This window comes from Buteo buteo, chromosome 12 (genome assembly GCF_964188355.1).
Source record: "Buteo buteo chromosome 12, bButBut1.hap1.1, whole genome shotgun sequence".
Classification (NCBI taxonomy): domain Eukaryota; kingdom Metazoa; phylum Chordata; class Aves; order Accipitriformes; family Accipitridae; genus Buteo; species Buteo buteo.
In genome coordinates this window covers 28,208,835-28,232,623 of record NC_134182.1, presented here as the reverse complement: position 1 = coordinate 28,232,623, position 23,789 = coordinate 28,208,835, and the positions used below count along the sequence as shown (strand labels likewise).

The 23,789-nt window shown below is 43.5% G+C and overlaps 1 protein-coding gene across 1 annotated transcript in view; it reads left to right on the top strand.

Annotated features, from left to right (window-relative positions):
• Positions 1–1,139: 1,139 nt before the first annotated feature.
• KIF26B (kinesin family member 26B) overlaps positions 1,140–23,789 on the top strand; it is a 312,315-nt gene continuing 289,665 nt past the window's right edge. Inside the window, exons 1-2 of the mRNA XM_075043158.1 lie at positions 1,140–1,277; positions 1,551–1,952. Coding sequence (XP_074899259.1) covers positions 1,215–1,277; positions 1,551–1,952 — 465 coding nt within the window. The 5' untranslated portion in view covers positions 1,140–1,214. The remainder of the gene's footprint in view (positions 1,278–1,550; positions 1,953–23,789) is intronic.

Below are 23,789 nucleotides of genomic sequence, written 5' to 3'. Positions count from 1 at the left end.
ATGACCCTATCAGAGGATCTGGCATTTAGCTCTTTATTGTATCCATTTCTGAGAAAATCGCCAACTTGTTTTGAGGAGGAAGATTTATTAGAGATGATTGTGCTATCTGCAGGATTTGAAATAAAAAAGGATATGTAACCAGATACATGACGTGCAAAAAGAAATCATAATTAGAAGGGAAGGATTGATAGGGACACAAGTCTGTGGAATTTCATTGTTAAGAGACCAATTTATTATGCCCTTGACTGCAAGTTAAATTAATACACGTAAAATCACAACACAGAAAAGAGGTGCCAGTGACTGTCATAAAAACAGCTTGCTTTTCTTTCCTAGTTATTTAAGGAGGATTGGGAACACTTGTGAATCATGTTCATTAAAGCCCTGAATAGAGGCAACTAACCAATAACTGCGGTGGAAGCAACAAGGTTCCCCCCTCCGCCCGCCCGCCCGCCCTTTTCAAGAAGAGGGGGGAAATCACAGACGTCAATCAAGAAATACTGCAAAATAAAATGGACCCTCCTGGCAGCCGAGGCATCGCGCAGACCTGCGGTGAGGCTCCGGCAGTCTGCTCGCAGCCGCCGGCCCGGCAGCTCCGCCGCTGACCGGGGAGCGCACAGGGCTCCACCGCCCGGCTTTTCCCTTCCCTTCTCTTCCCTTTCCTTGCAAAACTGTCAGGCCCAAATGGGCAGGAGGATATTGGCTGCGAGGGACGCGGAGGCTCCTCCCAGAGCCTGGATCCCGATATTTTTGGAGGATTTCTTTTAACTCAGTTACAAACCTTGGCGAAGGAAACAAGTTGCCGCGGTAGCGGGGGGCAGAAGGCGTCCCTGCTAGGGCGACCGCGGCTCCCGCTCCCGCTTCACCTTCCTAAAGCTACCTTGGATGCTTCGCCTCACTTGCGGAGGAGAGCTGTGCTGCCTGCCGGGGGGAATGCTCCTACTCTGGATGTTGCTGTTTCTGTGAAAACAAGGGTTGTAAGGGAATGAGAGGGAAGACAATGAGGAAAAACCGACCGGGAGAAAACCCCAGCCCCAGGCGTTTTCCCGAGAACTGACGGCGCTTTGGGGCTGAGCGATTCCGTCGGAGGCGGCGGCTGCGCCCGGCGGAGGGAGCAGCCTGCCCGCTCCGCGGGGCACTTCCCGGGGCCGGTTATTCCCTTCGGATGCGGACTGGGAAACCTGTAGGAAATTCTCCCGCCGCGCTGCGAGGCCACCATGAATTCAGTGGCTGGAAATAAGGAGAGGATTGCCGTCACGGCGCGGAGCAGAAAATACGGGGTAAGTTGTCGGCGGAGGGGACGGCTCGGAGCGGTGACCGCCGCCGTGCCGGGGCTCCCGCGCCCCTCGCCCGGCGGTCACCGGCGCCGCCGGCTATCGCCCCCCGCCCCCGGCCGCGGCCCCGCTCAACTTCCGCGGTGCGGGGCGGCGGCTCCGGGCGCCCGCGGGGGCGGGCGAGGCGCGGGGGCCGCCGCGGGCGCGGAGCGTCCGAGCGAAACTTGCCGGCGCCGCCGGGCCTCCCTGCCTGACCCGCTGCTCCTTCTCCCGCTCCAGGTGACCGACCCCTGCTCCCCCACCAAGCCCGCCGCCCCCTTCTCCCCCGAGAGCTGGTACCGGAAGGCGTACGAGGAGTCCCGGGCGGGGAGTCGCCCGGCGCCGGAGGGAGCCGGCTCTGCCCTGGGCTCCTCCGGCACCCCGTCCCCCGGCTCCGGCACCTCCTCGCCGGGCTCCTTCACCGGCTCGCCGGGACCGGCCTCGCCCGGCATCGGCACCAGCTCCCCCGGCTCGCTGGGCGGCTCGCCGGGCTTCGGCACCGGCTCGCCGGGCTCCGGCAGCGGCGGCGGCTCCTCGCCGGGCTCCGACCGCGGCGTCTGGTGCGAGCACTGCAACGCCCGCCTGGCGGAGCTGAAGAGGCAGGCGCTGAAGCTCCTCATCCCCGGGCCCGTCAGCAGCAAGGTGAGCCGGGGCTGGGGCGGGGGGGGTGGGGGGGCCTGCGCGGCGGGACCGCAGCCGCCTGGGAGCGGCCCCCCCCCAGCTGGTGGGGCAGCGAGCCGGCTCTCCCTTGGGGCTGCCGGCCACCGGGGCTCCCCTCGGCCGGTGTCACCGCTGAGGGTCCATTTGCGTTCTCCCCCTTCTTGGTCTTGTTCCCTTTCCCCGTCCCCTCCTCCTGCTTCATGTGGAGCAGGGCGCCTCTGTCTTCGGGCGGCATCTGTGACAGTCCTTTCAAGCTCGCTCCTTGCCTCCCCCTTTCATTGCGTTGACGGTGGTTTTGTGTTGTTATTTCCTGACTACTTGCTCTTGTTCCCAGTGAGGGGCAAGCAAGGGTAGGAATGCCACGCGGGAGTCATTGGTCCCTTCCCCTTTGGGTTTCTTTGATCCGTACAAGATGGATTTACAAAACACCCTGAGACTTGGCAGCCAGCTTAGTGGTAAGGCGTGTACGGTCTGATGCCCACGGTTTGTACTTCCATTGTGGGGCCAGGTGCAGGAGAGATCCTCCTGTAGCACCAAGTTCAGATGAGGCGTTGAAATGCTGTGTGAGCCCAAAGGTCACCCAGGGAGGCTGCTGCAGACCACGGCATTGGAGTCAGCTCTCCTGGGTGTTATTAACACAAGGACAGCTTGGTGATGCTTCTCACTTACAGAGAAGCACTAGATTTTTTTCAGTGTGTTTTTTTTGTGTGTTTTTTTTCTCTTCTCCTAATAGGAAGACTTAAAAATACTTAAAGCTGTTGGACCCTGCGTGATCAGTTGAATAATCCTGTGCCTGAAGAGCATGCAAGCGTTTCTGAAATCTGGCCTCAGGTTTTAAGAGTTGACTGATCATGGATAGAGTTGGAAGTCTGCTTTCTGCCTCTGTTGGGGAGTCTGGTACCTCCAAAGGCATACTCTGAAATTCCTTGTTTTTGTTTTGTTTGGCATTGCTTCTTTTTTCCCCCCTGTTTGTTGTTCATAGAAAGATTAAGGCTAACTGCCCTAAAAGAGTGACCGGCAGCCCTTGGCTGACCCCATGCTACCAAAATAGTAAGCATTGGGTTCCTCCATAGCAACCCTGTGAGTGTTGTATGTCAATGGGTCTACAGCTCCCAGAATGTGATACAATGCAATTTTGTTTGCCCTGTTGGGTCCAGGTACTATCAAATGGTAATATTTACTCTTCAACTTCAAAGAGTTTTCATTAGTGGTTACGATAAAGAGGTGTCATGGAAAAGAGCTGACTGCTGAGAAAGGGTCCCTGGTACTGCTGTTGTGTTGTACTTGTACTCTCCATTATTTATGTGCTGTTTGTGAGGGAGGTTGTGCTCTCTTGAACAAAAGGCTCGAGGGCTGGTTGTTACCTTGTCTCAAGAGCTGGCTTAACTGAATTATTCATGAAAAGGGGAAGGGTGGAACCACCAAAATTAATAGTCAATTTAACCATATTAATACATGGTTGATTCCCTGGGAAGTGGCCCTGTACTAAAATCTTCACAAATTTCAGGCTGTGTGATTTGGCAGTGATTACCAGCTGTGGGTATAGGTGTCAAATTACTGATACAGATATGTCCAGAATAACTGAGATTGGGGGTGGAGAGAGGATAAAAAGTTCAGCATCAAGGCTTTGTATCCCTGGCACAGTGTTAAATAGAAATTGACAGATTCTGCAGTCAAGTAAAGATTTGTACAGGCTTCTCGTATTGTAATAGTGGTAGTTGTTGCCCATCCTCACCTTCCTGAGATGTTACCCTCATGTTACTATTATTTGTTCTGTTCTGTTGTTCACATAGTTTAGCTGATGGTGTTGTACAGGCCAATCTTTATTCACGTCAGTAGTAAGCCTTACTTCTCTGTCTTTAGCCCCCTTACCTATGTTCTTTTTTCTTCTTACACCTTCTTTCCAAACCTTCCAGTTCTGTAGGAGTACCACTTACAAAACTGTTAATATCCAATGCGTGCATTTAGAGGGATGCAAGGAGGCACAAGTAAGGTGGTCTTTGCAGGCTCTGGTGACCTTCTGTCCTATTTGCTATGCTTAATTGTACTTGTGGGCTCAATCCTGTTGAGGAGGTACTCCGGCCTTTTGCACACAATTCCCTTCTGCGGATGGGTGCTATCTGGCTGTGGCTATTTGCAAAAGCACCCCTTTCTCTCATCCTTTCTGGCTAATTTACAACTGTTCAGAACTGTCTGGGCTTGTGATTTCTGCCTTCAGCAGACAATGCCCAGCACAGTGAGGCTTTGGTCTAGGTGATATGGGATACAAATATCACAGCTGGTGCCATTGACTTCTTTGGATTGGGTATGCTGTGCTGGTCTTGCAAGTTTGTTTTTGCTGGCATCCATGGGGTAGCCTGATCAGTGTCTGCTTAGGGGAAAGCAGTGTGTTGGCATGGGCTCAGCCAGGGCCTGTGAGCTGCTTTTGTGTAGGTGTGTGCCACAGCAATGCTCTGAGGTTGTGCTCTGAGCACAACAGGTACAGGGTCTCTTGCAAGAATCTGGAAACCTGTCCTGTGTCTGAGGAAAACTTACTTTGGCTTGGGTTGAGGCTGGAGTCTACCATGCTGTGTTAATGTAGCTGGCATTTTTCAGGGTCCCGTGAGGTCTGCTCTTGATTACTGCTATGGGAATAGGTTTTTGGTGGGGTAGAATTGACCCTGCCACTGAGTTCAGTGGAAGGAGCAGATCACATTCCTGGCTCTGGGTATTCCCTCAGAACTTGCAAAGCATCTTACAATTCAAGACTGTGGTGCCCAGTAGGACACAGCTAATTGGTGATATGCCTTTATTAGTACAATTAAATGGAGCATTTAAGTGTATCAGTCATCTTATAGTCAGCCAGATCTAGCTGACTTGCGTGATTTTTGTTGGTGCTGTTGAAGACAGCCTAGAAATTTCATTAGCATTATAAATATAGTCTGTAGCACCTGTTTCACATTTATACTGTATTTAGAGATGCACATAACCTGGGGTATTGTGTGTTGCAGAACAAACAGAATATGAGGGTATCTGTGTTTTGACATGCATCTCGTAGCAGATATTGGAATCTGCAGTAACTTAGGCAAATGTAAACCTACATTGATGTTTTCTGCAACATGCAATCATGTAAAGGTTTGTGTATATCTGCAAAGTGGAAGAGTATGCTTAATTGCTGCATAAACAGACCAGGCTTTATGCATGGAGCTATGTACTGAAGCTTTTAATTTGATACAGAAAAAGCCACATTTAACCTAGAGCAAACTGCTTCTGACTAGCTCATTGTTAGTGTTGAGGTGTTGAGCTTTCAGTTTTAAATAGAAGCATTCTCTCCTAATATGCCAACAGGATGAAAACCTGGGATTTAGTTGGTTTTTTTTTTGTTTGGTGTTTTTTGGGGTGTGTTTTGGGTTGTTTTTTTTTTTTTTTGTGAGGCACAAAGGTAAGGAATATATAACTACGGTTGTGCTACTTTATTTTAACCATTTAAAATGCCAGGTTCCCTGCCACTTATAAAGAGAGAAATGCTAAAAACTTGTTGTTTCCTTTTTCCCCTCTTGTGATACAGATGTGACTTAATGATGTACAGTAATTATGTACATACAAGGGGTTATGCTTCATGAGAATTAAATCTTATTGTAACCCCTATGCAAAGCATGCCCATGGGAAATGATTAGCACAGGTGGTTGTTATAGTTGCACATTGCAGTTTGTAACTGAGAGGATCTTAGAGCATTTGGTGGTAACTGTGGGATTTTTATTACAGTGTCAAACATTTGCATGATAAGGATTGCCTCAAAAATTACTAGTATTGTTTTTTTATTTTTAAATTTTAAGCTTTTTTATGGGCTATATTTTCAGAAGGGCATCAGACAAAGTTCTAGTATAGAAGTTTATGGCATCATACTCCATGTTTATCAGAATATGTGTGAAATCTGGTTGCTTTGAGTTCAAACCTGTGATATCCTCTGGCTTCAATGGAACACTAACCTTGCAGGCATCTGACGAAAAAATGATCATTAAGTTTAACTGAAGAGTTGCTATATTTATGTGTATCAAATTATATTGTGTGCAAATATTCAATTGAATGCTAGTAAGAATAGTCTCAAGCTGGCGATTATAGATTTGTTAGTATGGGATTCCAAAAATCCTGAACACAGCCTTTAAACCAAGAGGTAAATTGAATGTGTAGACATGGATAGCTGCTTGGGCATGTTGTGATTTGGTCAGGAAGTAAGGATGCTATATTAAATGCTAGAGATGGATAGCACTCATGTTGTTAGGTGGTTTATATTCTGGACTATCCCCTAGCTAAAAAGTCTGTGCTTCTGAGTATAAGAATTGGGTAAATTCTGGTTTAGTGCAGTGTGTCTGTGAAGAAGGAAGGAAAGGGCTTGTATTCAGGGTACAGTTTTTTGTTTTCTTTTTTTTCACAGATTTACTGATGCTCTATCTCACTTTTTGCTTGCATATTGTTGAATTAGCCTTTTCTATTTCAGAGGTGTTCAGTAGTCAAAGACTTGACTAATAATTATTAATAATGAAGAAAGCCCTGAAACTGATCTAATGAAAAATAGGTTCCTGTTAGCTTGTAGCTACTTTAGAAACATTCCCAGTAGAGACAGGACAGTAATGAACCCTTCCTCAAAGCTTAGCAAGTGGCAGAATAATGGAATTTCATTTCTGTCCAGACCTTTAATTTGTGAACAAGCACGGCCAGTCTGTATGGTGACTTAATTCACTGTGCAAAAAATCTCAGGCACCTAATCATTTCATCCCAACTCATTGTAATGCAGATAGGATTATTGTATTAGAAATGTGATTTTAAATGGCCTGAGGCAGTAATTTGTCAGCATTTGGAAGGATTAACTCCATTAAAGTTTAGGCAACAACAACCATTCTTTTGTGTTGCATCACAAGTCACAATACCAAACATTTAGTGTAACTCCTCTGCGAATCTTCTTGCAGTTGTATATTTCCTGGCAAGTTGGGAAACCACAAACTACCTCACTTGCACTGGAATTACAGCTGCTTACAGAGGTCCAGTGGAGACAAACAGATATGCCTTCACCCCTGATGAATTAATGTAAACCCTTTTCTAGGAGCAGCTGGAAGTCTTGCTGCCACAATCCACAGTATCAACATGTGAAATGATATAAATACTTTCAAGTGTGCAAATATCTTTGAGCTAAGGGTGAAGATACTGTATATTAAAGACTGCTTTTTAGGAAGCTGTCAAAACTGTTAGCTCTGCAGCTTTCTCCATGGGATCAAAGAGGCTTGCCATTACTGACTGCCCTGGAAATTAGGAACAGGCCTATATTTAATGAACTGAGACTATAGTGTTTTTCCTATTAGAAAAGAAAATACTTTTAGACTATAGACAGACCTATTGCGGGGGGGGGGGGAAGTATTGATGTTTTATCTGAAGTGAATCTCTACAGGGGAGCAAAACTTTGAACAAGTTTTTTTTTTCTTTTTACTGAGACTTGGCTGTGCATCTGAAAACATTGTGTTCAGAAATACACAGTCAATGCTTAGTCTGTAGCTGGCCTCTTCGTGCCGGGCTATTAAGTGACAAAGTTCCTTCAAGGTGCTTTATACATGCTGTGAACGCTGCACTGATCTCTAAAATCACGTTGTACCTTTAGATAGCCTTATTATTTTCCTAGAAGTAAATTTTGCAACATCCGTAGCAATCTTGTATAACATGCGTAGGATTTGGGCGTATAATTTTGGAAGGGGAAGAGGAAGAAAGGTAGTTCATGCTGAATTCCCCAGACAGTGTTAGAAAAAATGTCACATGTTACCAGTACGGGCCTTTGGCATGTAATGGGATTCATGCCTGTGTCAGCAGATTATTAGAATGTTGCAGTGCTGTGTATGTAGGGTTGAAAGACATTGCAGTTTTGCCCCATCAGCAGCTGTAGCCTTTGACATCATGTAATTGGGGTGCTTCCAAGCACTGAACTTGCAGCCCGCCACCACAATAAACTTGACTGTCATGCTCTGTATATAATGATGTAGTAGGAAATGTAGCATTTTGTGACATGCGGTCTGCATGTCAAAAGCGTGAGAGATGTTCTAAGTTAAATTGCTAGCTTAGATCTTAGCAAAGTGTCATGCTGTAGCTTGAGAGGCAGGTATGTTAATAAAATGTGAGGAATACAAGCATATGGGCTCTCCCCTCCTTCTGCCCCCCCGCTGGATAAATAATTCCTAGTCCACATTATTTGTTGCTGAAGCTGCAATTCATGAACTGTCCCTGACTTCAGAAAGGCAGATTGGATGTTTACTTTGAATTAAGCAAGCTATAGTATGTAACAACAATCTGATAAACAAAATAGTATCACAAGAGTGGAAAGTTCTAGAAGTGTCTTCCACAGTCTTTCCCATTATTGGACCAAATTTTGGTTACACTGTGACACTGATGGAAGTCACATCAGTTAATTAAGGTATTGCTCTTCTAGAAAGCAGTGGTAAAGTAATAACTGCAAGTAGTCTGCTGCAAGTCACACATTGAAATGCTGCTTTTCTTTAGAAGCTTCAGCTTCCATGTTTCAAAGACTTAGCAATGTTTCATGGAATGGTTTCTGTTAACATGGGGTGGTCACTGGAGCAAGGTTGTTTTAGATGATCATACCATGGCTACATCCTTATTCATAGGTTTATGGAACAAAAATCCCCAGTAATTTATGTTGCCCAGTTTTATTTTCAGTTGTCTTCAATGCAACTTTCCTACATTAAAACAGGGTTTTAAAAAAAAATAAATAAGCATAATGAAGCTGCTAAGAACTGTGTTTAGATGTCTGGTTTTGAAACCTGAAATATATAATCAGACACCTTCTTGGTATAGTTGTAATATCCTGTAGCATCTACGGCCACAATATTAATTTTTTTTATGCTTCTTTTCCATCCAGTTCCCTCTTTAACTGATATTACAGTATAGCTTAGTAGTGTTTTGATTAACTACTTTTTTAAGGTTAACTAACATTTTTAAGGTTTTTCCAAGAAAAAGCATGGACCCACACAAGACACCTCATAGGACAGGGGAATGTTGACTGGACTGTTCTGAGCTGGTATGGAGGCTGTTCAAAAGATCCTGCAAGAAATGTCAAATACTGAAAACTCTTCTTTGTATAACATGAACTATTGCTGGCTACTTATAAAAACAGTGCAAGTGGCGGGGGGAGAGAGAGGAAAGAAAAAAAAAAAAGAGGTCTGGATCTGAACCTTGTCAGTCTATTCACTTACATGAAATTGGCCCTAGTGAAGGGATTCTAACTTCATTGTAATCAGCAGGGTTTCATTTAGGCCACAGCTCTACCTATCATATACCTCAAACCACAGAATACTTGCATGCATTTAAAGCAGCAGTCAGACATGCTGCTTGGGCTGAGCAGGGCTAAGACATCCTGGCCCCTTGTGGGTTTCCCAGTGTGCCCTTTCTTTCTCCTCTCCATATGAAGGTCATAAGTTAGCATCCCTGCAGGTCTCCTGTGTGAATACACAGTGGTTGCTCCCTGCCTTAGTTCTTATCAAAATGATAGATAGTTCAAATGCTTTCAATAGCCCTGCTTTCTAAACTCAAATCCTTTTGATTGAAAGGTCAGGGAGTGACTAGATGTGCTATTACAACAGCAGATGCGAGGAGCCAGTGATCTCTGATGAGAAGGGTACTGATGAGAGCAGCACAATGCATCCAACCGTAACCTCAGCTGTAACTAGTACAGAATATAGGGATTACTTTTTAATTACTTTATGAAAGAGAAAGTAACAGAAAATACGATCCCAACTAGACAAAAGAATCAGTTTTAAGAAATTGGTGTATTCAATTGCAGCTCAGAGTTATTGTTGTGGTACCAGAATTCAATTTATTTTATTTGAAATAAGACAGTGTAGTAAGGCTGTTAAAAGCTACTTACCATTCCAGCATTGGTATACTTCTTAAAATTTATTTTCATCTTCAACTGTGTTTACTTTTAGGTGTCACTAAGACCTGCTATTCTGTTCAATCTATACTATTAAATTGTATAGTCTATGGTTGATCTTGCATTTCTTGTATATTATAAAATGTTCTGTGTTTTCTGGGAGGGAAGAAAAGATTTCAGACTGAAGAAACATTCAGACTGGTTTCCTCTTCTCAGCTTTCCTCTGAAACTGTATTCAGTAGTAGTCTTTGGCGGGGGTGGGGGGTGGAATTGCCAAGGAAGTTCTGTTTGAGAGACCTGAGGGAACTGATGGGGTATTAAATTGGACTAGGTTTACAGTTTGTGATGAAAACAAAAGACTTGCTTCTCCTCAGAAGGAACTGGACACTTCTAGATTCACATAAGTAAATCCTGTGTTGGTATAAGATTTTTGTAATGCATATTTAAATTTGTCGTGCCTTCCTATTAAACAAAGTAGGGCTGAGTCTGCTCACTTTGTTGCCCTACAAGTAGGAGAACTTAACTTACAGGCTCTATGGTATCTGCTTTGTTTGTGGCTGGTCAATGATCTTGTTCAATGGATTTGGTGATTCAAGAAAAGAGCATCAAATGCCTTTTAAAAATTATTTTATTCTAGTGAAAAAAATACTGCAAGCCAATGTGAGTGTGGCTTTGGAAAACATTTAAAATTTCTTACTGGTGGTGTATGTCAGAGGAACTGTGTGTGCTGGAGATAGGATATATGTATCCAGTGTGATATGACTGATGTAGAGCATCCATCCAGGTCTAGTGTCTGTAGGAAAATCTTAAATTGGGAATACAGTCTGCATAAGTGTTTTGGCTTCCAAATTACCTTCAGGTGGAACTTGCTTTATATGTATTTGTTTTTTTACAACTGTGTTTCGACTTGCAGATGTTCTGTGATGTATTAATAACAAACCTGTACTCTAACTTATTTCACCATGGCCCCTAAATCATAAATACTTTGACGTGATTGTTTATTTGCACCTGAGTATTCACAACAGCTTCTCTATTTCATGGGCTTGCATGGGAACAAAATTCTACTCACACGAATGTTTGGGGAAAAGCAAATGAAAGGAGATTTTGACACCCACCACAGTAAATATTTTCTTTTTCTGAAGAAAAAGAGAAAATTCACAGTGGTTTGGGGGTTTCAACTTTGTTCAGAACTGTTTGAGCAGATGCACCTCAGTGGTGGAATTAACTTTCCCCAAGTTGTGCATGTTTCATTCCCTCTTTCTCTCCCACTCTCCTAATTAACTGAAGATAAATGAGGGTTCAGGAATACAACCCCTCAATTTCTGTGGGCTGCTGTGTTGTTCTGTTGGAAATTGCCTATTCCTTTTATCACAGGCGCACTTGAAGATATGAAAGAGTCCTGCAGGGCTGAAGAAGATGGTTGCTCTGGAGTCCTTCGCTAAAAGAGGGGCGGAACTTGACCTTTGCATGTTTCTGTCCCAGCTCCTGTAAGGGTCACTTGGGCAAACTCCTGTCTTACCGAAGCCAAACTTGGACTTGATTATGCGGAAGTTATTCAGGAGAGTGGGCTTCTGCCTTCTAACCAATAACCTGAATGATTGTATGCTACTATTTCAATTGGACAGTTTTATTTTTCTGTGCCTCTTAGCTAAATGAACCTGTGACCTGCTAAATGGCAAATGCTGAAAGAATTACCCGTTTACTCCATCCACCTGACGGACTCCAGCAGAAAGCCTAGTGGGCAATAAGGTAGTCTTGGCTTTAAGCAGGCACTGAACAGCAAGAATAGAAGTCATTACTCTTCATTTCTCTATTAGTTTCACTGCTCATTTAATAGTGCTGGGCAAAGAAAAACATTAATATCCTATTCAGCAGCCAAATGCACCAAATTGGGAGTTGTGACTTGTGTGTTTTTCCTCTTTTCTAATGGTATCATTAAAATTTAACAAGTCCTCTAAATCATGTTAGTATTCCCAGGGTTAATATTGCTGAAATTGCTGGCAGTGTTCCCACAGGAAGAGTTAACAGTGGCTGAGGCTGTATGGCTGGCATTTGTTGCTTGGAGGGAGGTGTTGGGACTGGAGAAGCCCTGGCACCAGAAAGGCACAATGAACTCTTTCGTGACAGGGGGCATTTGCAATACACATACATATTCTTTCCTATTCACCTCTCCCTTTTCACTCCCTCCCCCCCTTTTCTCTCCCCACTAGTCCTAAAGCTGTCATTTCAGCTCATACTCATTAGATTCCTAATGGAAATTCTTGACAATAAGCCTGCATACATGTGAACCTAGCAGGAAGGCATACAAGTGTGCTAGTCGGTGCGAGTGTCAGATTTAAGAGATTGTTAGACCGTAGATGGCTTTTAGTGGAGGTCGAGAAGGCTAACAAAGTGGGAGATGCAATTAAAATGGTATTTGTTAGAAAGGAATAGCTAGCTATCTGGGCAGACTGAATGTGGGGAAATGATGGGTAGCTGGAAGGCCGTTAGTGATGGCTTTGTAAGCGGTTTTGCAGCATGGGTGGTAAGCCTAAATCCAGAGCTGCTCTTTTACCATGCCTAATCAGACTTCCTTTTTTTTCCTGTGTGTCAAATCCATTTTTGAATAATGGATTTGACAAAATTTCTGTGGATTTTGGTTTAGATTTAGAGGTGGGAGAAAGAAGTTACGGTGGGTAGGGTGAGTAAGAGAAGAAACTGGCTTAAGGGAGCTTTTGGGTACACTCTCCCATCGCCATGAAAACAAGGGTCCGCAAGATTTTGCAGAGTTGGCTTTTGTGAAGTCATTGATTCAGTGCTCTGCAAAGAGGCTGTTTGGTGAGGAATATGAGATGGGACAGGCAGCTCATTGAAATACCTTCTCATTTTAAATGAACAGTTGGGATCTGGTTCTTTTAAGCTCTTGATGAGAGTGCTGATGTTTAAAAAAAAAATCTTTTCAGAATTGCTTTCCCCACTGCAATCATCTTTAATTGTTAGAGGTATTTGATCACATATCTCCTTTATCCTTTTCTTGACTGGTGAACTGTTGGGTGTTTGGCTTCAACATCACTGTTAACAATTTTTAAAGTTGTGAGGGGTGAGGGTAGGCACTTACAGCAGATTGGCCAATACGTTTTTGGTGCCCTAAAAGACATAAGCTGCTGTGAGATTAGGAAAGGCCCACTGCAGGGAGAAGTACGGGGCTTTGAGAGGAAGAAGACAGGCTATGGAAACAAGAATGAAGTGTGCCTTGGTTGGTCCAGGCAGCAAAGAAACAGTGCTTCCATGGGAAAGGTGGCACACTGGGGAAGCAGGGAGAAATGGGTGATAAACCCAAGTTCCTTAAAAGGCTGAGCTCACTGCTGATGTCTTTAAAGCTTTACAGAAATAATTCATATGAAGGTTGTGATTTGTTTTGAGTTGTTAGGTGTTTTTTCTCTTAAAAAAGCCATCCCTATAATTTTTCATCTCTCAATTTCTTTCTCTCACAACAGAAACCAGCAAGCAGCCAGAAGAGTAAAAGGCAGTTAAACCAAAGTTACCTTTATTTTAATGCACTTTAGTATTTTTCATTCTGAAATTAGGTTTTCCAAAGACGAAGGTACTGGTGCATCCTGTGATCTAAGGATATAACTAGATTTTCCTTCTTACATCTAATTCACTTGTTTCTCTTTTGTTTACCAGTCACAAAGACCTATACATTCCATACTGTCCATTTGAGACCTGGTATAAAATAGGGACTCAACCCATTACACTCACAGTTTCACCCAACATAGAAAATAAATGACATACATTTTAGTGCATCAGCAATAGTTATAAATTCAGCCTGGCTTCTCCTTTCCATGTGCCTGTCTTTGGAGGAAAAAATGTTTGATTTGCAGTTTAATTTGAATTCCTAGTGTTGAGCTTACTAATTCAGTAGTAGTAGTAGTAGTATACTGGACACTGTAAGGGCGTGCTATTAAGTAGTAGTACTTGTTCCAAATACTTTAAAAACAGAATAGAAAAGACTTAAGGTGTAGAGGAGAGCTAAAGGTGGGGGGGTATACATGAGGGCTGAATGCACTGGCACTGATGGCTCTAAATGAAGCACTTCACAGACTGAAGTGTTTTAAATTGCCAGCCCTCTTTGTCAATTCCTTACTTAGTTTCTTCTAGCTTGTCTGCCACTGTCTTGCCTGTTTAATATTCCAATTAAGTTTAACAAGAGATGAAACATCCAGGATGCCTGTATCCTCCAGGAGTCAGCTCTACTGATGGTAATATTTGTTAGCTCTTTATAAGCAATGAACTAAACAGGGGTGTAAAGAGGAGGGGGAGAAGAGGAAGGGTAACTGTTGTGACTTCTCTTAATTTGCTGTTCTTTTTACCAGCAAAGGAAATAAATTCTGTCCCTTTTCTACTCCAAATGCATGCACTTTGGATAATAGGAATACTTTCAATAAGCACACACTGCTAAGGTCCAGATAAAGGCTATTTCTGTCTGAAATATCAAGGACCAGAGTGTGCTATGTGGGAAGCTGGTGTGGAATCATGCTGCTGAGGAAGCAGTGTGTTGTAATGCGCATGGGTGACACTGATAAATGGCTCCTCTAAGCAAGCATCTGCAGCAAATTGTCAGACTGAGACTTCCCAGCATACCCAAGACCTCTGCATGAATGAAATCTCTGTTGTGCCATTATTTACCCACCTCCATATGAAATGAGAGGATAGGATTCATTGCTTCAGTGCAGCTTTTATGAGTTCGCTCTCTTTATGTTCATATATGTGTATGTGTGTATATATTTCTTTTTCTGCACCGCTTTCTGCAGCAATGACTGCAGAACTCCCACTGTCCTCTCACTGATTAGCCATACAGCTTTTTGCAATTGGACAAAAAGGCTTTCAGGGCAAAGGACAGGCCTTTTAGTTCTGGAAACCTAAAATGAAATGTGTTCTATGTATTCTGTTATTTGGCCAGGCGCATGTATAATTAAGGTCAGTAATAAGCGTGGGGTTTTTTTTTGTTGTTTTATTTTGTTGTGGTTGTTTTAGTAGAAGTTGTGGTGACTGGGAAAGAAAAGAGAGAGGTCTTGGATTCTTTCTTTTCCTTTTTGAAGAATCATGATTACTGTCTTTAAAAGGCAGTGAGACAGTCTGCAAATCTATTTTGCACTGGAGTAAAGCCTCTCATCTTTTCCTTGTTACCACTGGACATCACTGCACGAAAAGAATCAGGCTTGCTCTTTGACTTTCTTCAATATGTATTTTTTTGACTTCTTTGAGGTGATTTTCTAGAATAACTTGTCATTGAAACTGAAACTCTGGTGATTTAAGCTTTGATGGAAAGGTGTCTTGAGATCAGGGTAGAATTTCTGGCCAACCTAGAAAAAACGCATCGTTTGGTAGTTAGCATATACTTCCAGTACATAAAGATCCAGATAAGTTCCCTGCTCTTCTTAATTCCAGCCAATATGTCAAACCTTGGGGCTCTGAGAAATAAATGCCTGTGGGTTTAGCTGCAAGGATGTAAAATGGTAACCTCTGACAGAGCAGCAGAAAGGTAACACTGTGCTTCAGGGCAGAAGGACTTACCATGCATGCATAACTTACCTACCAGATTACATTAACAAGCACCTTAGCTGAAGTCTGCCTTCACTGGCAATGTAAAGAAATCTGACAGGGAGTTTGGGTGCCGCTGAGGTGAGGATATATGTCCTGTCCTACCACCCTGTTGTGGTGTTGATGGCTGTCCACAGCTGTCTGCTCCGCTCTGGTGCTGCAGCTCTCTTAAATTGTTGCTTGACTATTGGAGCCATCAGCTTCTTGCTGTCTTAGGCTTTGTCCTCAGGCTATTTCTGTCTGTTTTGCTGGCTTTTTGTAAAAAGCTTTAATATTTGCTCATGATGTGGAATGGGACTTTCCTCACAGAGGTTTTGATAGGAAAAGACCTTTTAAAATCACTCCATGGAAGAGGGCAGATGCTCCTAGAGGTAGAGTCAAGTGGTTTGTAACACTTAGATGCTCATGGAAGTCACAGGACTTCTCACAGTTGCAAATATTCACATCAATGAGCCTATTACTGGAGTATGCATGTAGATCTCATCTCAGTAAAATGTCTTTCTCTTCTTTTTTTTTTACAGCTGAGGAGAGGAGATACAGAGCAACTTGGTGAACTAATTAGTTGCATAAAACACAGTCCAGGTGTCTTGCTTGTGCTCTTGACTAATGGGCTTTTTCCTTTCCTGCTAACGTTGCCCGTCTCATTCTGTAGCAGCTCTTGTATGCTGGCTCAGCATTGGCTCTTCTGACTCTGTACAGAGAGGAAGAGAGGAGTTGTGGTTTGCATTTCAAAGCTGTTGGCCTTAAAGGGATTTGAATATGGCAGTTGAATATACAGTATCTAATTACCCAGTTATGACAAAAAGTCTCTTAGAAAGACCTTGACTTCTGATTCTGATTGATACCAGAAGCTGGCTGTTAGTTTAACAAAAAAAAAAAGAGAGAGAGAAATTGCTAATGGGGTTGGGTACTTTTTTGGTGATTTTTCAGAGAGTGTTCATTAATTCTTTCTTTTTTCCTCCTACCTTGGACAGTTCATATCTATGAATAATTTAATTGTCCTTGGCTGTCTGCTGTTGTGAATGGCATGCTGTTAGGCATTCTGTATTCATGTGGTATTTGTTAATGTTTGGTTTGTATTCTGTCTGCCTCTCTGCCTTTCCAGAGATCAAATGGATGATGCAAGGCTTGACAACATAAAAATGCTATTAAACTGTATCTGAAAGAACAGAAAGGGGGCCTTTGTCATTTCATTAGTTTGAACAATCTATTCCAATTAATGTTCTGTGTTTTTCTTGCCAGTGGAGAAGTAAATGTTTACTTGAAAGCATTTTTCTGCTTCCTGAAAAGTTTGTCTTGAGAACGCATCTAGAATTTAAGTAACAATTTGTACTGGCTTACATGATATCTCAAATGTGTTCCCTCTCTGTTTCCTATCCCTAGACATTCTTTGTTACTGTCATTATTCACAAGGTTTAAACTGCAGAAATACCAGTTTTCAGATTTTAATGCTCTTCCTTTTCATTGAGGTTTGTATTGCTCTTACGATGCTTGTCAAACAAAGAAAAGCATCTGTAACATTTCTCTTTTTACATCCTTTCTGATCCAAACATAAACATCATTATTAGTATTCCAAACATTTATTTAGATCCTGTCTATAATCCTCATGAGCCTCAGGTTTAGACCCTGAGAACAGCAGGCAGAAAGCACATCCCAAGCTACTCTGTTGTCTGCAGTTTTGCCAGGTGAATGGGAAACCAGGCTAATGCTTTACTGCAATTCTATAGAGTGATCTTGGAGATGAACGTCCGTTCTGAGAAAGCTTCATCTTTCAGAAAAAAAACATGCTAAGAACAAGAAATAATAACATTTGCTGTCATGGGTAAATCACTTAATGGCTGCTTTCTTGCTGGCTGTTACATTAATAGTAACTTTTCAAGGTAACATTGAAATTTTTCATCATCCACAGTTAAAGAGTGTTTGAGTGTACGCTGCTGCTCTAACAGTCTCCACTTTTGTCGATATTTTGGCCAAGTTCCTCAAAGTTCCTCAAAGCTGTTTATCATCTTGTGTTTCTTCTGGTGCCTACCAGAGTCCACTATGTGTTGCTAGGCTTCATTAAAAAAGTTGCGTAGCCCTGTAGGTAGCAGAGGGTCTTTCAAAGTGCTTCTGATGCTGGGTGCACCTAATGCAGAAGAATAACTTTCTGTAAAGCTGACCCCACTGTTGCTGGATGGCTGGATTGCAGGTACGTGCTTGCTTTTTTTGGCCAATGCTTTGAGAGTCCAGTCCTGTAGATCTTGTTCCTGGATGTCAGCCAAGTGGCTGTGGGTTCTGAGACTGGGCATCAGTGCTGCAGTGCCTCTTGAGGCAGGCATGTTTGGAGACACTGTTCTCACTGTGGGCAATGCTGGATGTGCTGCCTCTTTGTCTGTGGAATGGCTTGTTAGGCTGCCTTTAATGTGAACCATCTGTGGCAACCTGCATGCTCTGTTATAATACTGTTTTTATGTCAGACCTCCAGTGGCATGCTGTGAGTGAGCTGGAGACCGGCATGGGGAATTAAGGTAAAAAATCCACTGGAAACATATTGCAGTGCATGTACAATTAACTGGAAAATAATTATGTTCATTTTAAACTGTACATCCTGCACCAGACTCCATCTTTGTTTTTATTCTGGCAACTGTAGTGACTCTGGTGAAATTACAGGGTGTAAAACAAGGGTGAAATGTTTCTGTAGATGTTCCAGCATTTGTTAGAGGCCTCCCCTGTGTTGGGTGAAGCAGTACTGGAGTTCTTCATTGTCTCTTGAAGGATCCTGTCAGACAGTCTGAGGCTTGTTAGAGCACCCAAAACATGGAGTAGCTAATTGGCTACAGCCCTATGCTTTCTTTATATACTGCTGTTTCTCTTCCTGTAACCACCAAACACACTGTACACCTCTTTCCTTTAAAAAACTTCTATGCTGTTTTAACCTCTCTACCCCATTTTCTGCTCTCTTTTGATAATTTTCTTTTCCTAACTAATGACTCACCTGGATAGGATTGCTGCTGGCTCTATGATTATAGCAATTAACTCTAACCCTAAGGAAATGGCTTGCTGTGTTGCCTGGCAGCCAGGGTCTACAGGAGCTGGTAAACCAGAATGGATCAGACTTCAGTCTTCCTTCATTTTAATCTTGTTATTGATTAGCAAGGAAAGCAACTTACTGTGAAGGATCTGTCAGTTTTCAGGTTGGTGAAGTTATTCCAAAATCTGTTGACTTGATTTTTCAGAGTTGCTGTGAATTCCTTACAGCCTCTAGTAAACTGCAAAGGCTTTGGTGGTTCTGTAAACAAGGCTTCTTAAGCTTGGCTTAAAGGAATTGAGAACTACAACTGGAATCGCTGTTGTAACAATTTTCTCTTCCGCAAGTTAGACTTGATTTTATAGCCAAGCTTTAGTATTGTCTTTCATTTGGTGGTAGAGAATCATGAAAATACAGTTTTAAGTGAAGTTAGGGCCTTGGGAATACATTATTGCCTTTAGCAAGCTTGCTCACGCATTAATAACTAAAAGCAGATGTGTAAGCAAGAGTTTTGAACACTGAACAAAATGGGAGCTAGCGGTGCGTACGTAGGTGTCTTAAAGCAGGCCTAACTGGGTACCAGGTGTTATCAAAGAGCATGTCTCAACTAACATCAGAGGTGATAATGTGAACAAGCCGACTGAATTGGGGCGACATGGCACAATTAAATCTTTATAGGGCTAACCACAGCCTGCTGAACTGGCTGCATGAGAGGAAAGGTAGATCTGCCTACAAACAAACACAGGCCTAATAAAGCTACAATTTGTTTTTGTACCCCCATTGCCCCTTTTAATCATTCTTTTACCAAATGTCAGCACAGATGGAAAATTCAAACCAAGGTCACTGATCCAATTCTGTGGAATTGGAAAGGTGTGTAGTATACCAATGCAGCTCCCCTGGGCCGGAGTGCTGCCAGGCTTGATGGCAGATGTTTTGGGTTGGAAGGGACTCCTGGAAGTTACTTAGTCCAGCCTCCTCTTCAAAGCAGGGTGGACTTCAGTGTTAGATCAGCTTGTTCTGGGACTCATGCAGTGAAATTATGAGCATCTCCAAGGCCAGAGATTGTACAGCCTCTCTGGGCCCCTGTTGCCTTGCCTCTGCAGTCCTGTCCTCTCAAGTGTGCATTCTTGCCCTGTCTTTTGTGCCAGCACTTACTTTTCTGACATTGTGGTGAGCTTGTTAGGGAGCTAACCTGGCAAAACTAACCCCTTTCCCAAACCCCTGGTACCAGCAAAAAGGGGACTTGATGCATTAAATGTTACTCAGTAAATCAGACCTTGTTTCACCCATGTTCTCCTTCAGTATGGAGGTATTTGTGTTTTCTAGAGCCAGACATCTACACCCAGTTGAGTGATTAAGACATGAACTGCTCATCTGATATCAGAATATTTGTAAACACTATGACTACATATAGCCGCAGGCAAATGATTTTTTCCTCACAGTTTATGACTGCATGATGAAAAAATGTACTTGTAACTAGAGGGGGAAAAAGCCAGCTTTTTCATATACTGCGGTCTTAGTTATTACACTTCTGTTAGTATTCCTCGTATTTTTTTTTTGGTAGGTGATAGAAAAATGGGCAGAGGTGCCAATTTAATTAAAAGAATGGCTACCCTTGGAATTGGTCTGAGGGCAGTGAATTTAGTATGCCAATGCAAGTAGGTAGACAAGTACAGTATTGACAGTAGTAACAGTCTAAATAGTGTTTCATGCTCTACTTATGTGTGGCTATGAGTGACCACTTGGGGTGACAAATAGTGGATTAAATACCATCTAATTGAAGAAGGTCTATAAGAAGGGGAAAGGTGCTTGAAAACCATGAATGCATTTTACAGACATATCTGTGTTCCCCCTGTGCGGACTGAAAAGATGTGATTTAACTCCACTGAGACTGAGGTGTTTGTGGTAGGCTGTCCTAGTGTCTGTCTCCTTAACAGTCAGTCCAATGCAGAAGGTTTCTTTTCTGCAGCTGTACAACATGGAGACCTACCTTGAGCTGCTTTTCCTAAATGGCAAAACAGTCTAGTGCAGGGCTCTCTGCCTTTGGGAGGGAGTGTGACAACAAGTGCATGGGGCTCTGCTTGGTTTTGTATTTCTGGTCAGCACAGGCAGTAAGCCGCTAAGCTCCTTTGAGACACATGCCTTAGGTGTTCAGTATTCTCCTTCGGACCTGCCATGCTGTGCCTATGAGCAAAGAGGAGTATCTACTTAATGAATCAAATGCTGCATCTGCATTGCAACAGAACAAATTTATATTTGCTTGCAATTATAACAGCAAATTGGTGTCACTTCTTAATCTGCAGTCACTGAAAGTTTCTGCCTTAACCCTTTGGTGTTCAGGAAGGCTGAAATCTGTGAGGTCTGGATTGTTAACTGGAAAGTGACAATGGCTCAGCAATTTACGTTCAAAATACGGATGGACGGGTATTGTGAAAGATGAGGACTTCTGCTAAAGCACCATGAGATTTAACTCATCTGCATTTTAATTATAAGGGGGATACTGAAAAAACAACTTATTAGCCACAAAATAGCACGTCCCGGTAATACCAGTTTCTTCCTGGGTTGTAAGTTTATTGTGGGATACCACTGCACTTCTTAAAATTATATCCTGGGCACTTTACTGTGCTTCAAAACTTTAGTTTTGTTATAGCTCTTCATTAGCCACAGACCTTAGGGCTGATCTTGTGGTCCTGTAGGCTAAGATTTCTCTACTGAAGCTTATGGTGTTCCACTGATGCAGGGAGTAGATAGGAACAGAAATTGGATTTCCATCTTTTTGTGGCTATTGTGCTGTTAATTCAGTTACTCTTCATTCAGCTGTGGTGGAAAAAAAGAACTAATTGCAAGTCCCCTGGCTGTGACTGCTGATCATACTTTGGGGTTTAATACAAATACAGGGCTCCTTCTACCTGTTAAAGGTATTTCAACAAGTTCAAGGAATCCTTGGAGTAGAGTAAACATTGCTCTATTTCTCTTGCATCATCCAATGCCCTTTTCTTAACACTTCTGCCCCATATACCCAGTAACTCTGTCTCGGTCCTTTTTGGAATTGTAGCTATTTTGACAAGCCTACAAAAAACACCTCAAGTTCCTTGGCAGAAGCTTCTTGGTAAAAATAAACACATACCTCTAATTGTTAAATTTTAAAGAGATAGTGGGACTAATATCAGACCCGGGTGCCAGACACCAAGCAAGCATGCTTTTGAATTCACAGAATTCTGAGCTTGTTCTACCCCTGTCCATTCTAAGGAGCAAATCTGAAAGCTCACTCATTGCAGTTGTCTTTTGGGCCAAAATAGTAACTATGGACTGGCAAGGTAGAAATGAGCCCTGATAATCTCCCCTCTCAGTGGAGATGGATGTGCCTGCAGTGGTGGGAACACTGATGTGGTAGAGGAATATGGGTGCTAGATACTCATTTTCTACCTGAGCAAATCCTCTAGAGGCTGGTCACCTGGGCTTGCTGGCAGAATTGACTAGTGTCATTCTGGTTCCACAGGTGGCTGCTGTCCTGCACTGTGGGAACTTGCCAAGCATGAGTGATGGGAAGAGAAAAGGCCAGGGAAGAGGAGGAAAAAATCCTCCAATTTTTTCATTGCTGTCAATTTCTAATGTCCTCTGAACTGCCTACTTGTACCAATGAGAATCATACTTAATAGGAACCTTCCCATGTTCAGACAGTTTAATTATTCAAAATGCATTAAGACTTTTTTAATATCTGGACTTTGTTCTAGAATAAATACTTAAGTTCAGTTTTGAAAATGCACTCAAATGATTCATGAGTATTAATGAATTATCCTTCAGCCTTTTGTCTGCTCTAAGGGATTTATGACTAGAGATCAAAGGTATGGAGGAGCAAAATGACTTGTCACAGTCACAGAGAGCCTGATAGTTTGATTCCCAGGACCTGTGTTTTAATGACAAAAAGCAATGTGGCATAGTGAATAGCTGCTAACCTATGTGGAAGCTGGAATTCTCTTTTTTGCAGTAGCATAGGCAAATCATATGGCCTTGAACAAACTGTGCTACCTACAAGTTATTTTTACCTTTGTTTCTTTGCCCTGACTCCTTTCTACTAAGACTGTAAATTCTAATTGGGAAAAAGCTGTCTGTCTTTGTACAGTGCATGGCATAAGAGATTGTGATGGGTTGACCCTGGCTAAACGCCAGGTGCCCACCAGAGCCGTTCTATCACTCCCCCATCCTCAGCTGGACAGGGGAGAGAAAAATATAACAAAAACTTGCGGGTCGAGATAAGGACAGGAGAGATCATTCACTAATTACTGTCACGGGCAAAACAGACTCAGCTTAGGGAAAATTAACTCAATTTATTACAAATCAGCCAGAGTAAGGTAATGAGAAATAAAACGAAATCTCAGAACACCTTCCCACCACCCCTCCCTTCTTCCCGGGCACAACTTCACTCCCGGATTTCTCCACCAAACCCCCCCAGCGGCACAAGGGGGACAGGGATGGGGTTTACGGTCATCACACGTTATTTTCTGCCGCTTCGCCTCCTCAGGGTGAGGGCTGATCACACTCTTCCCCCGCTCCAGCGTGGGGTCCCACCCACGGGGTCAGTCCTCCACGAACTTCTCCAACGTGGGCCATTCCCACGGGCTGCAGTTCTTCACGAACTGCTCCAGCATGGGTCCTTTCCACGGTGTGCAGTCCTTCAGGAGCAGACTGCTCCAGCGCGGGTCCCCCACGGGGTCACAAGTCCTGCCAGAAAACCTGCTCCACGGGCTCCTCTCTCCGCAGATCCGCAGGTCCTGCCAGGAACCTGCTCCAGCGCGGGGTTCCCACGGGGTCACAGCCTCCTTCGGGAACCCACCTGCTCCGGCGTGGGGTCCTCCACGGGCTGCAGGTGGAGATCTGCTCCACCGTGGACCTCCCTGGACTGCAGGGGGACAGCCTGCCTCACCAGGGTCTTCCCCACGGGCTGCAGGGGAATCTCCGCTCCGGCGCCTGGAGCATCTCCTCCCCCTCCTTCTTCACTGACCTTGGTGTCCGCAGGCTTGTTTCTCTTACATGTTCTCACTCCTCTCTCCCGCGGCTGTTACTCACTCTCCCAACTTTTTTCCTTCTTAAAAATGTTATCACAGAGGCGTTACCACTATCACTGATTGGCTCGGCCTTGGCCGGCGGCGGGTCCGTCTCAGAGCCGACTGGTATGGGCTCGCTCTCTCTCGAACACAGGGGAAGCTTCCAGCAGCTTCTTACAGAAGCCACCCCTGTAACCCCCCCCGCTACCAAAACCTTGCCACATAAAACCAATACAGAGATCTTGGTATTTTTTTAGTTATTTTTTTAGCTGTTG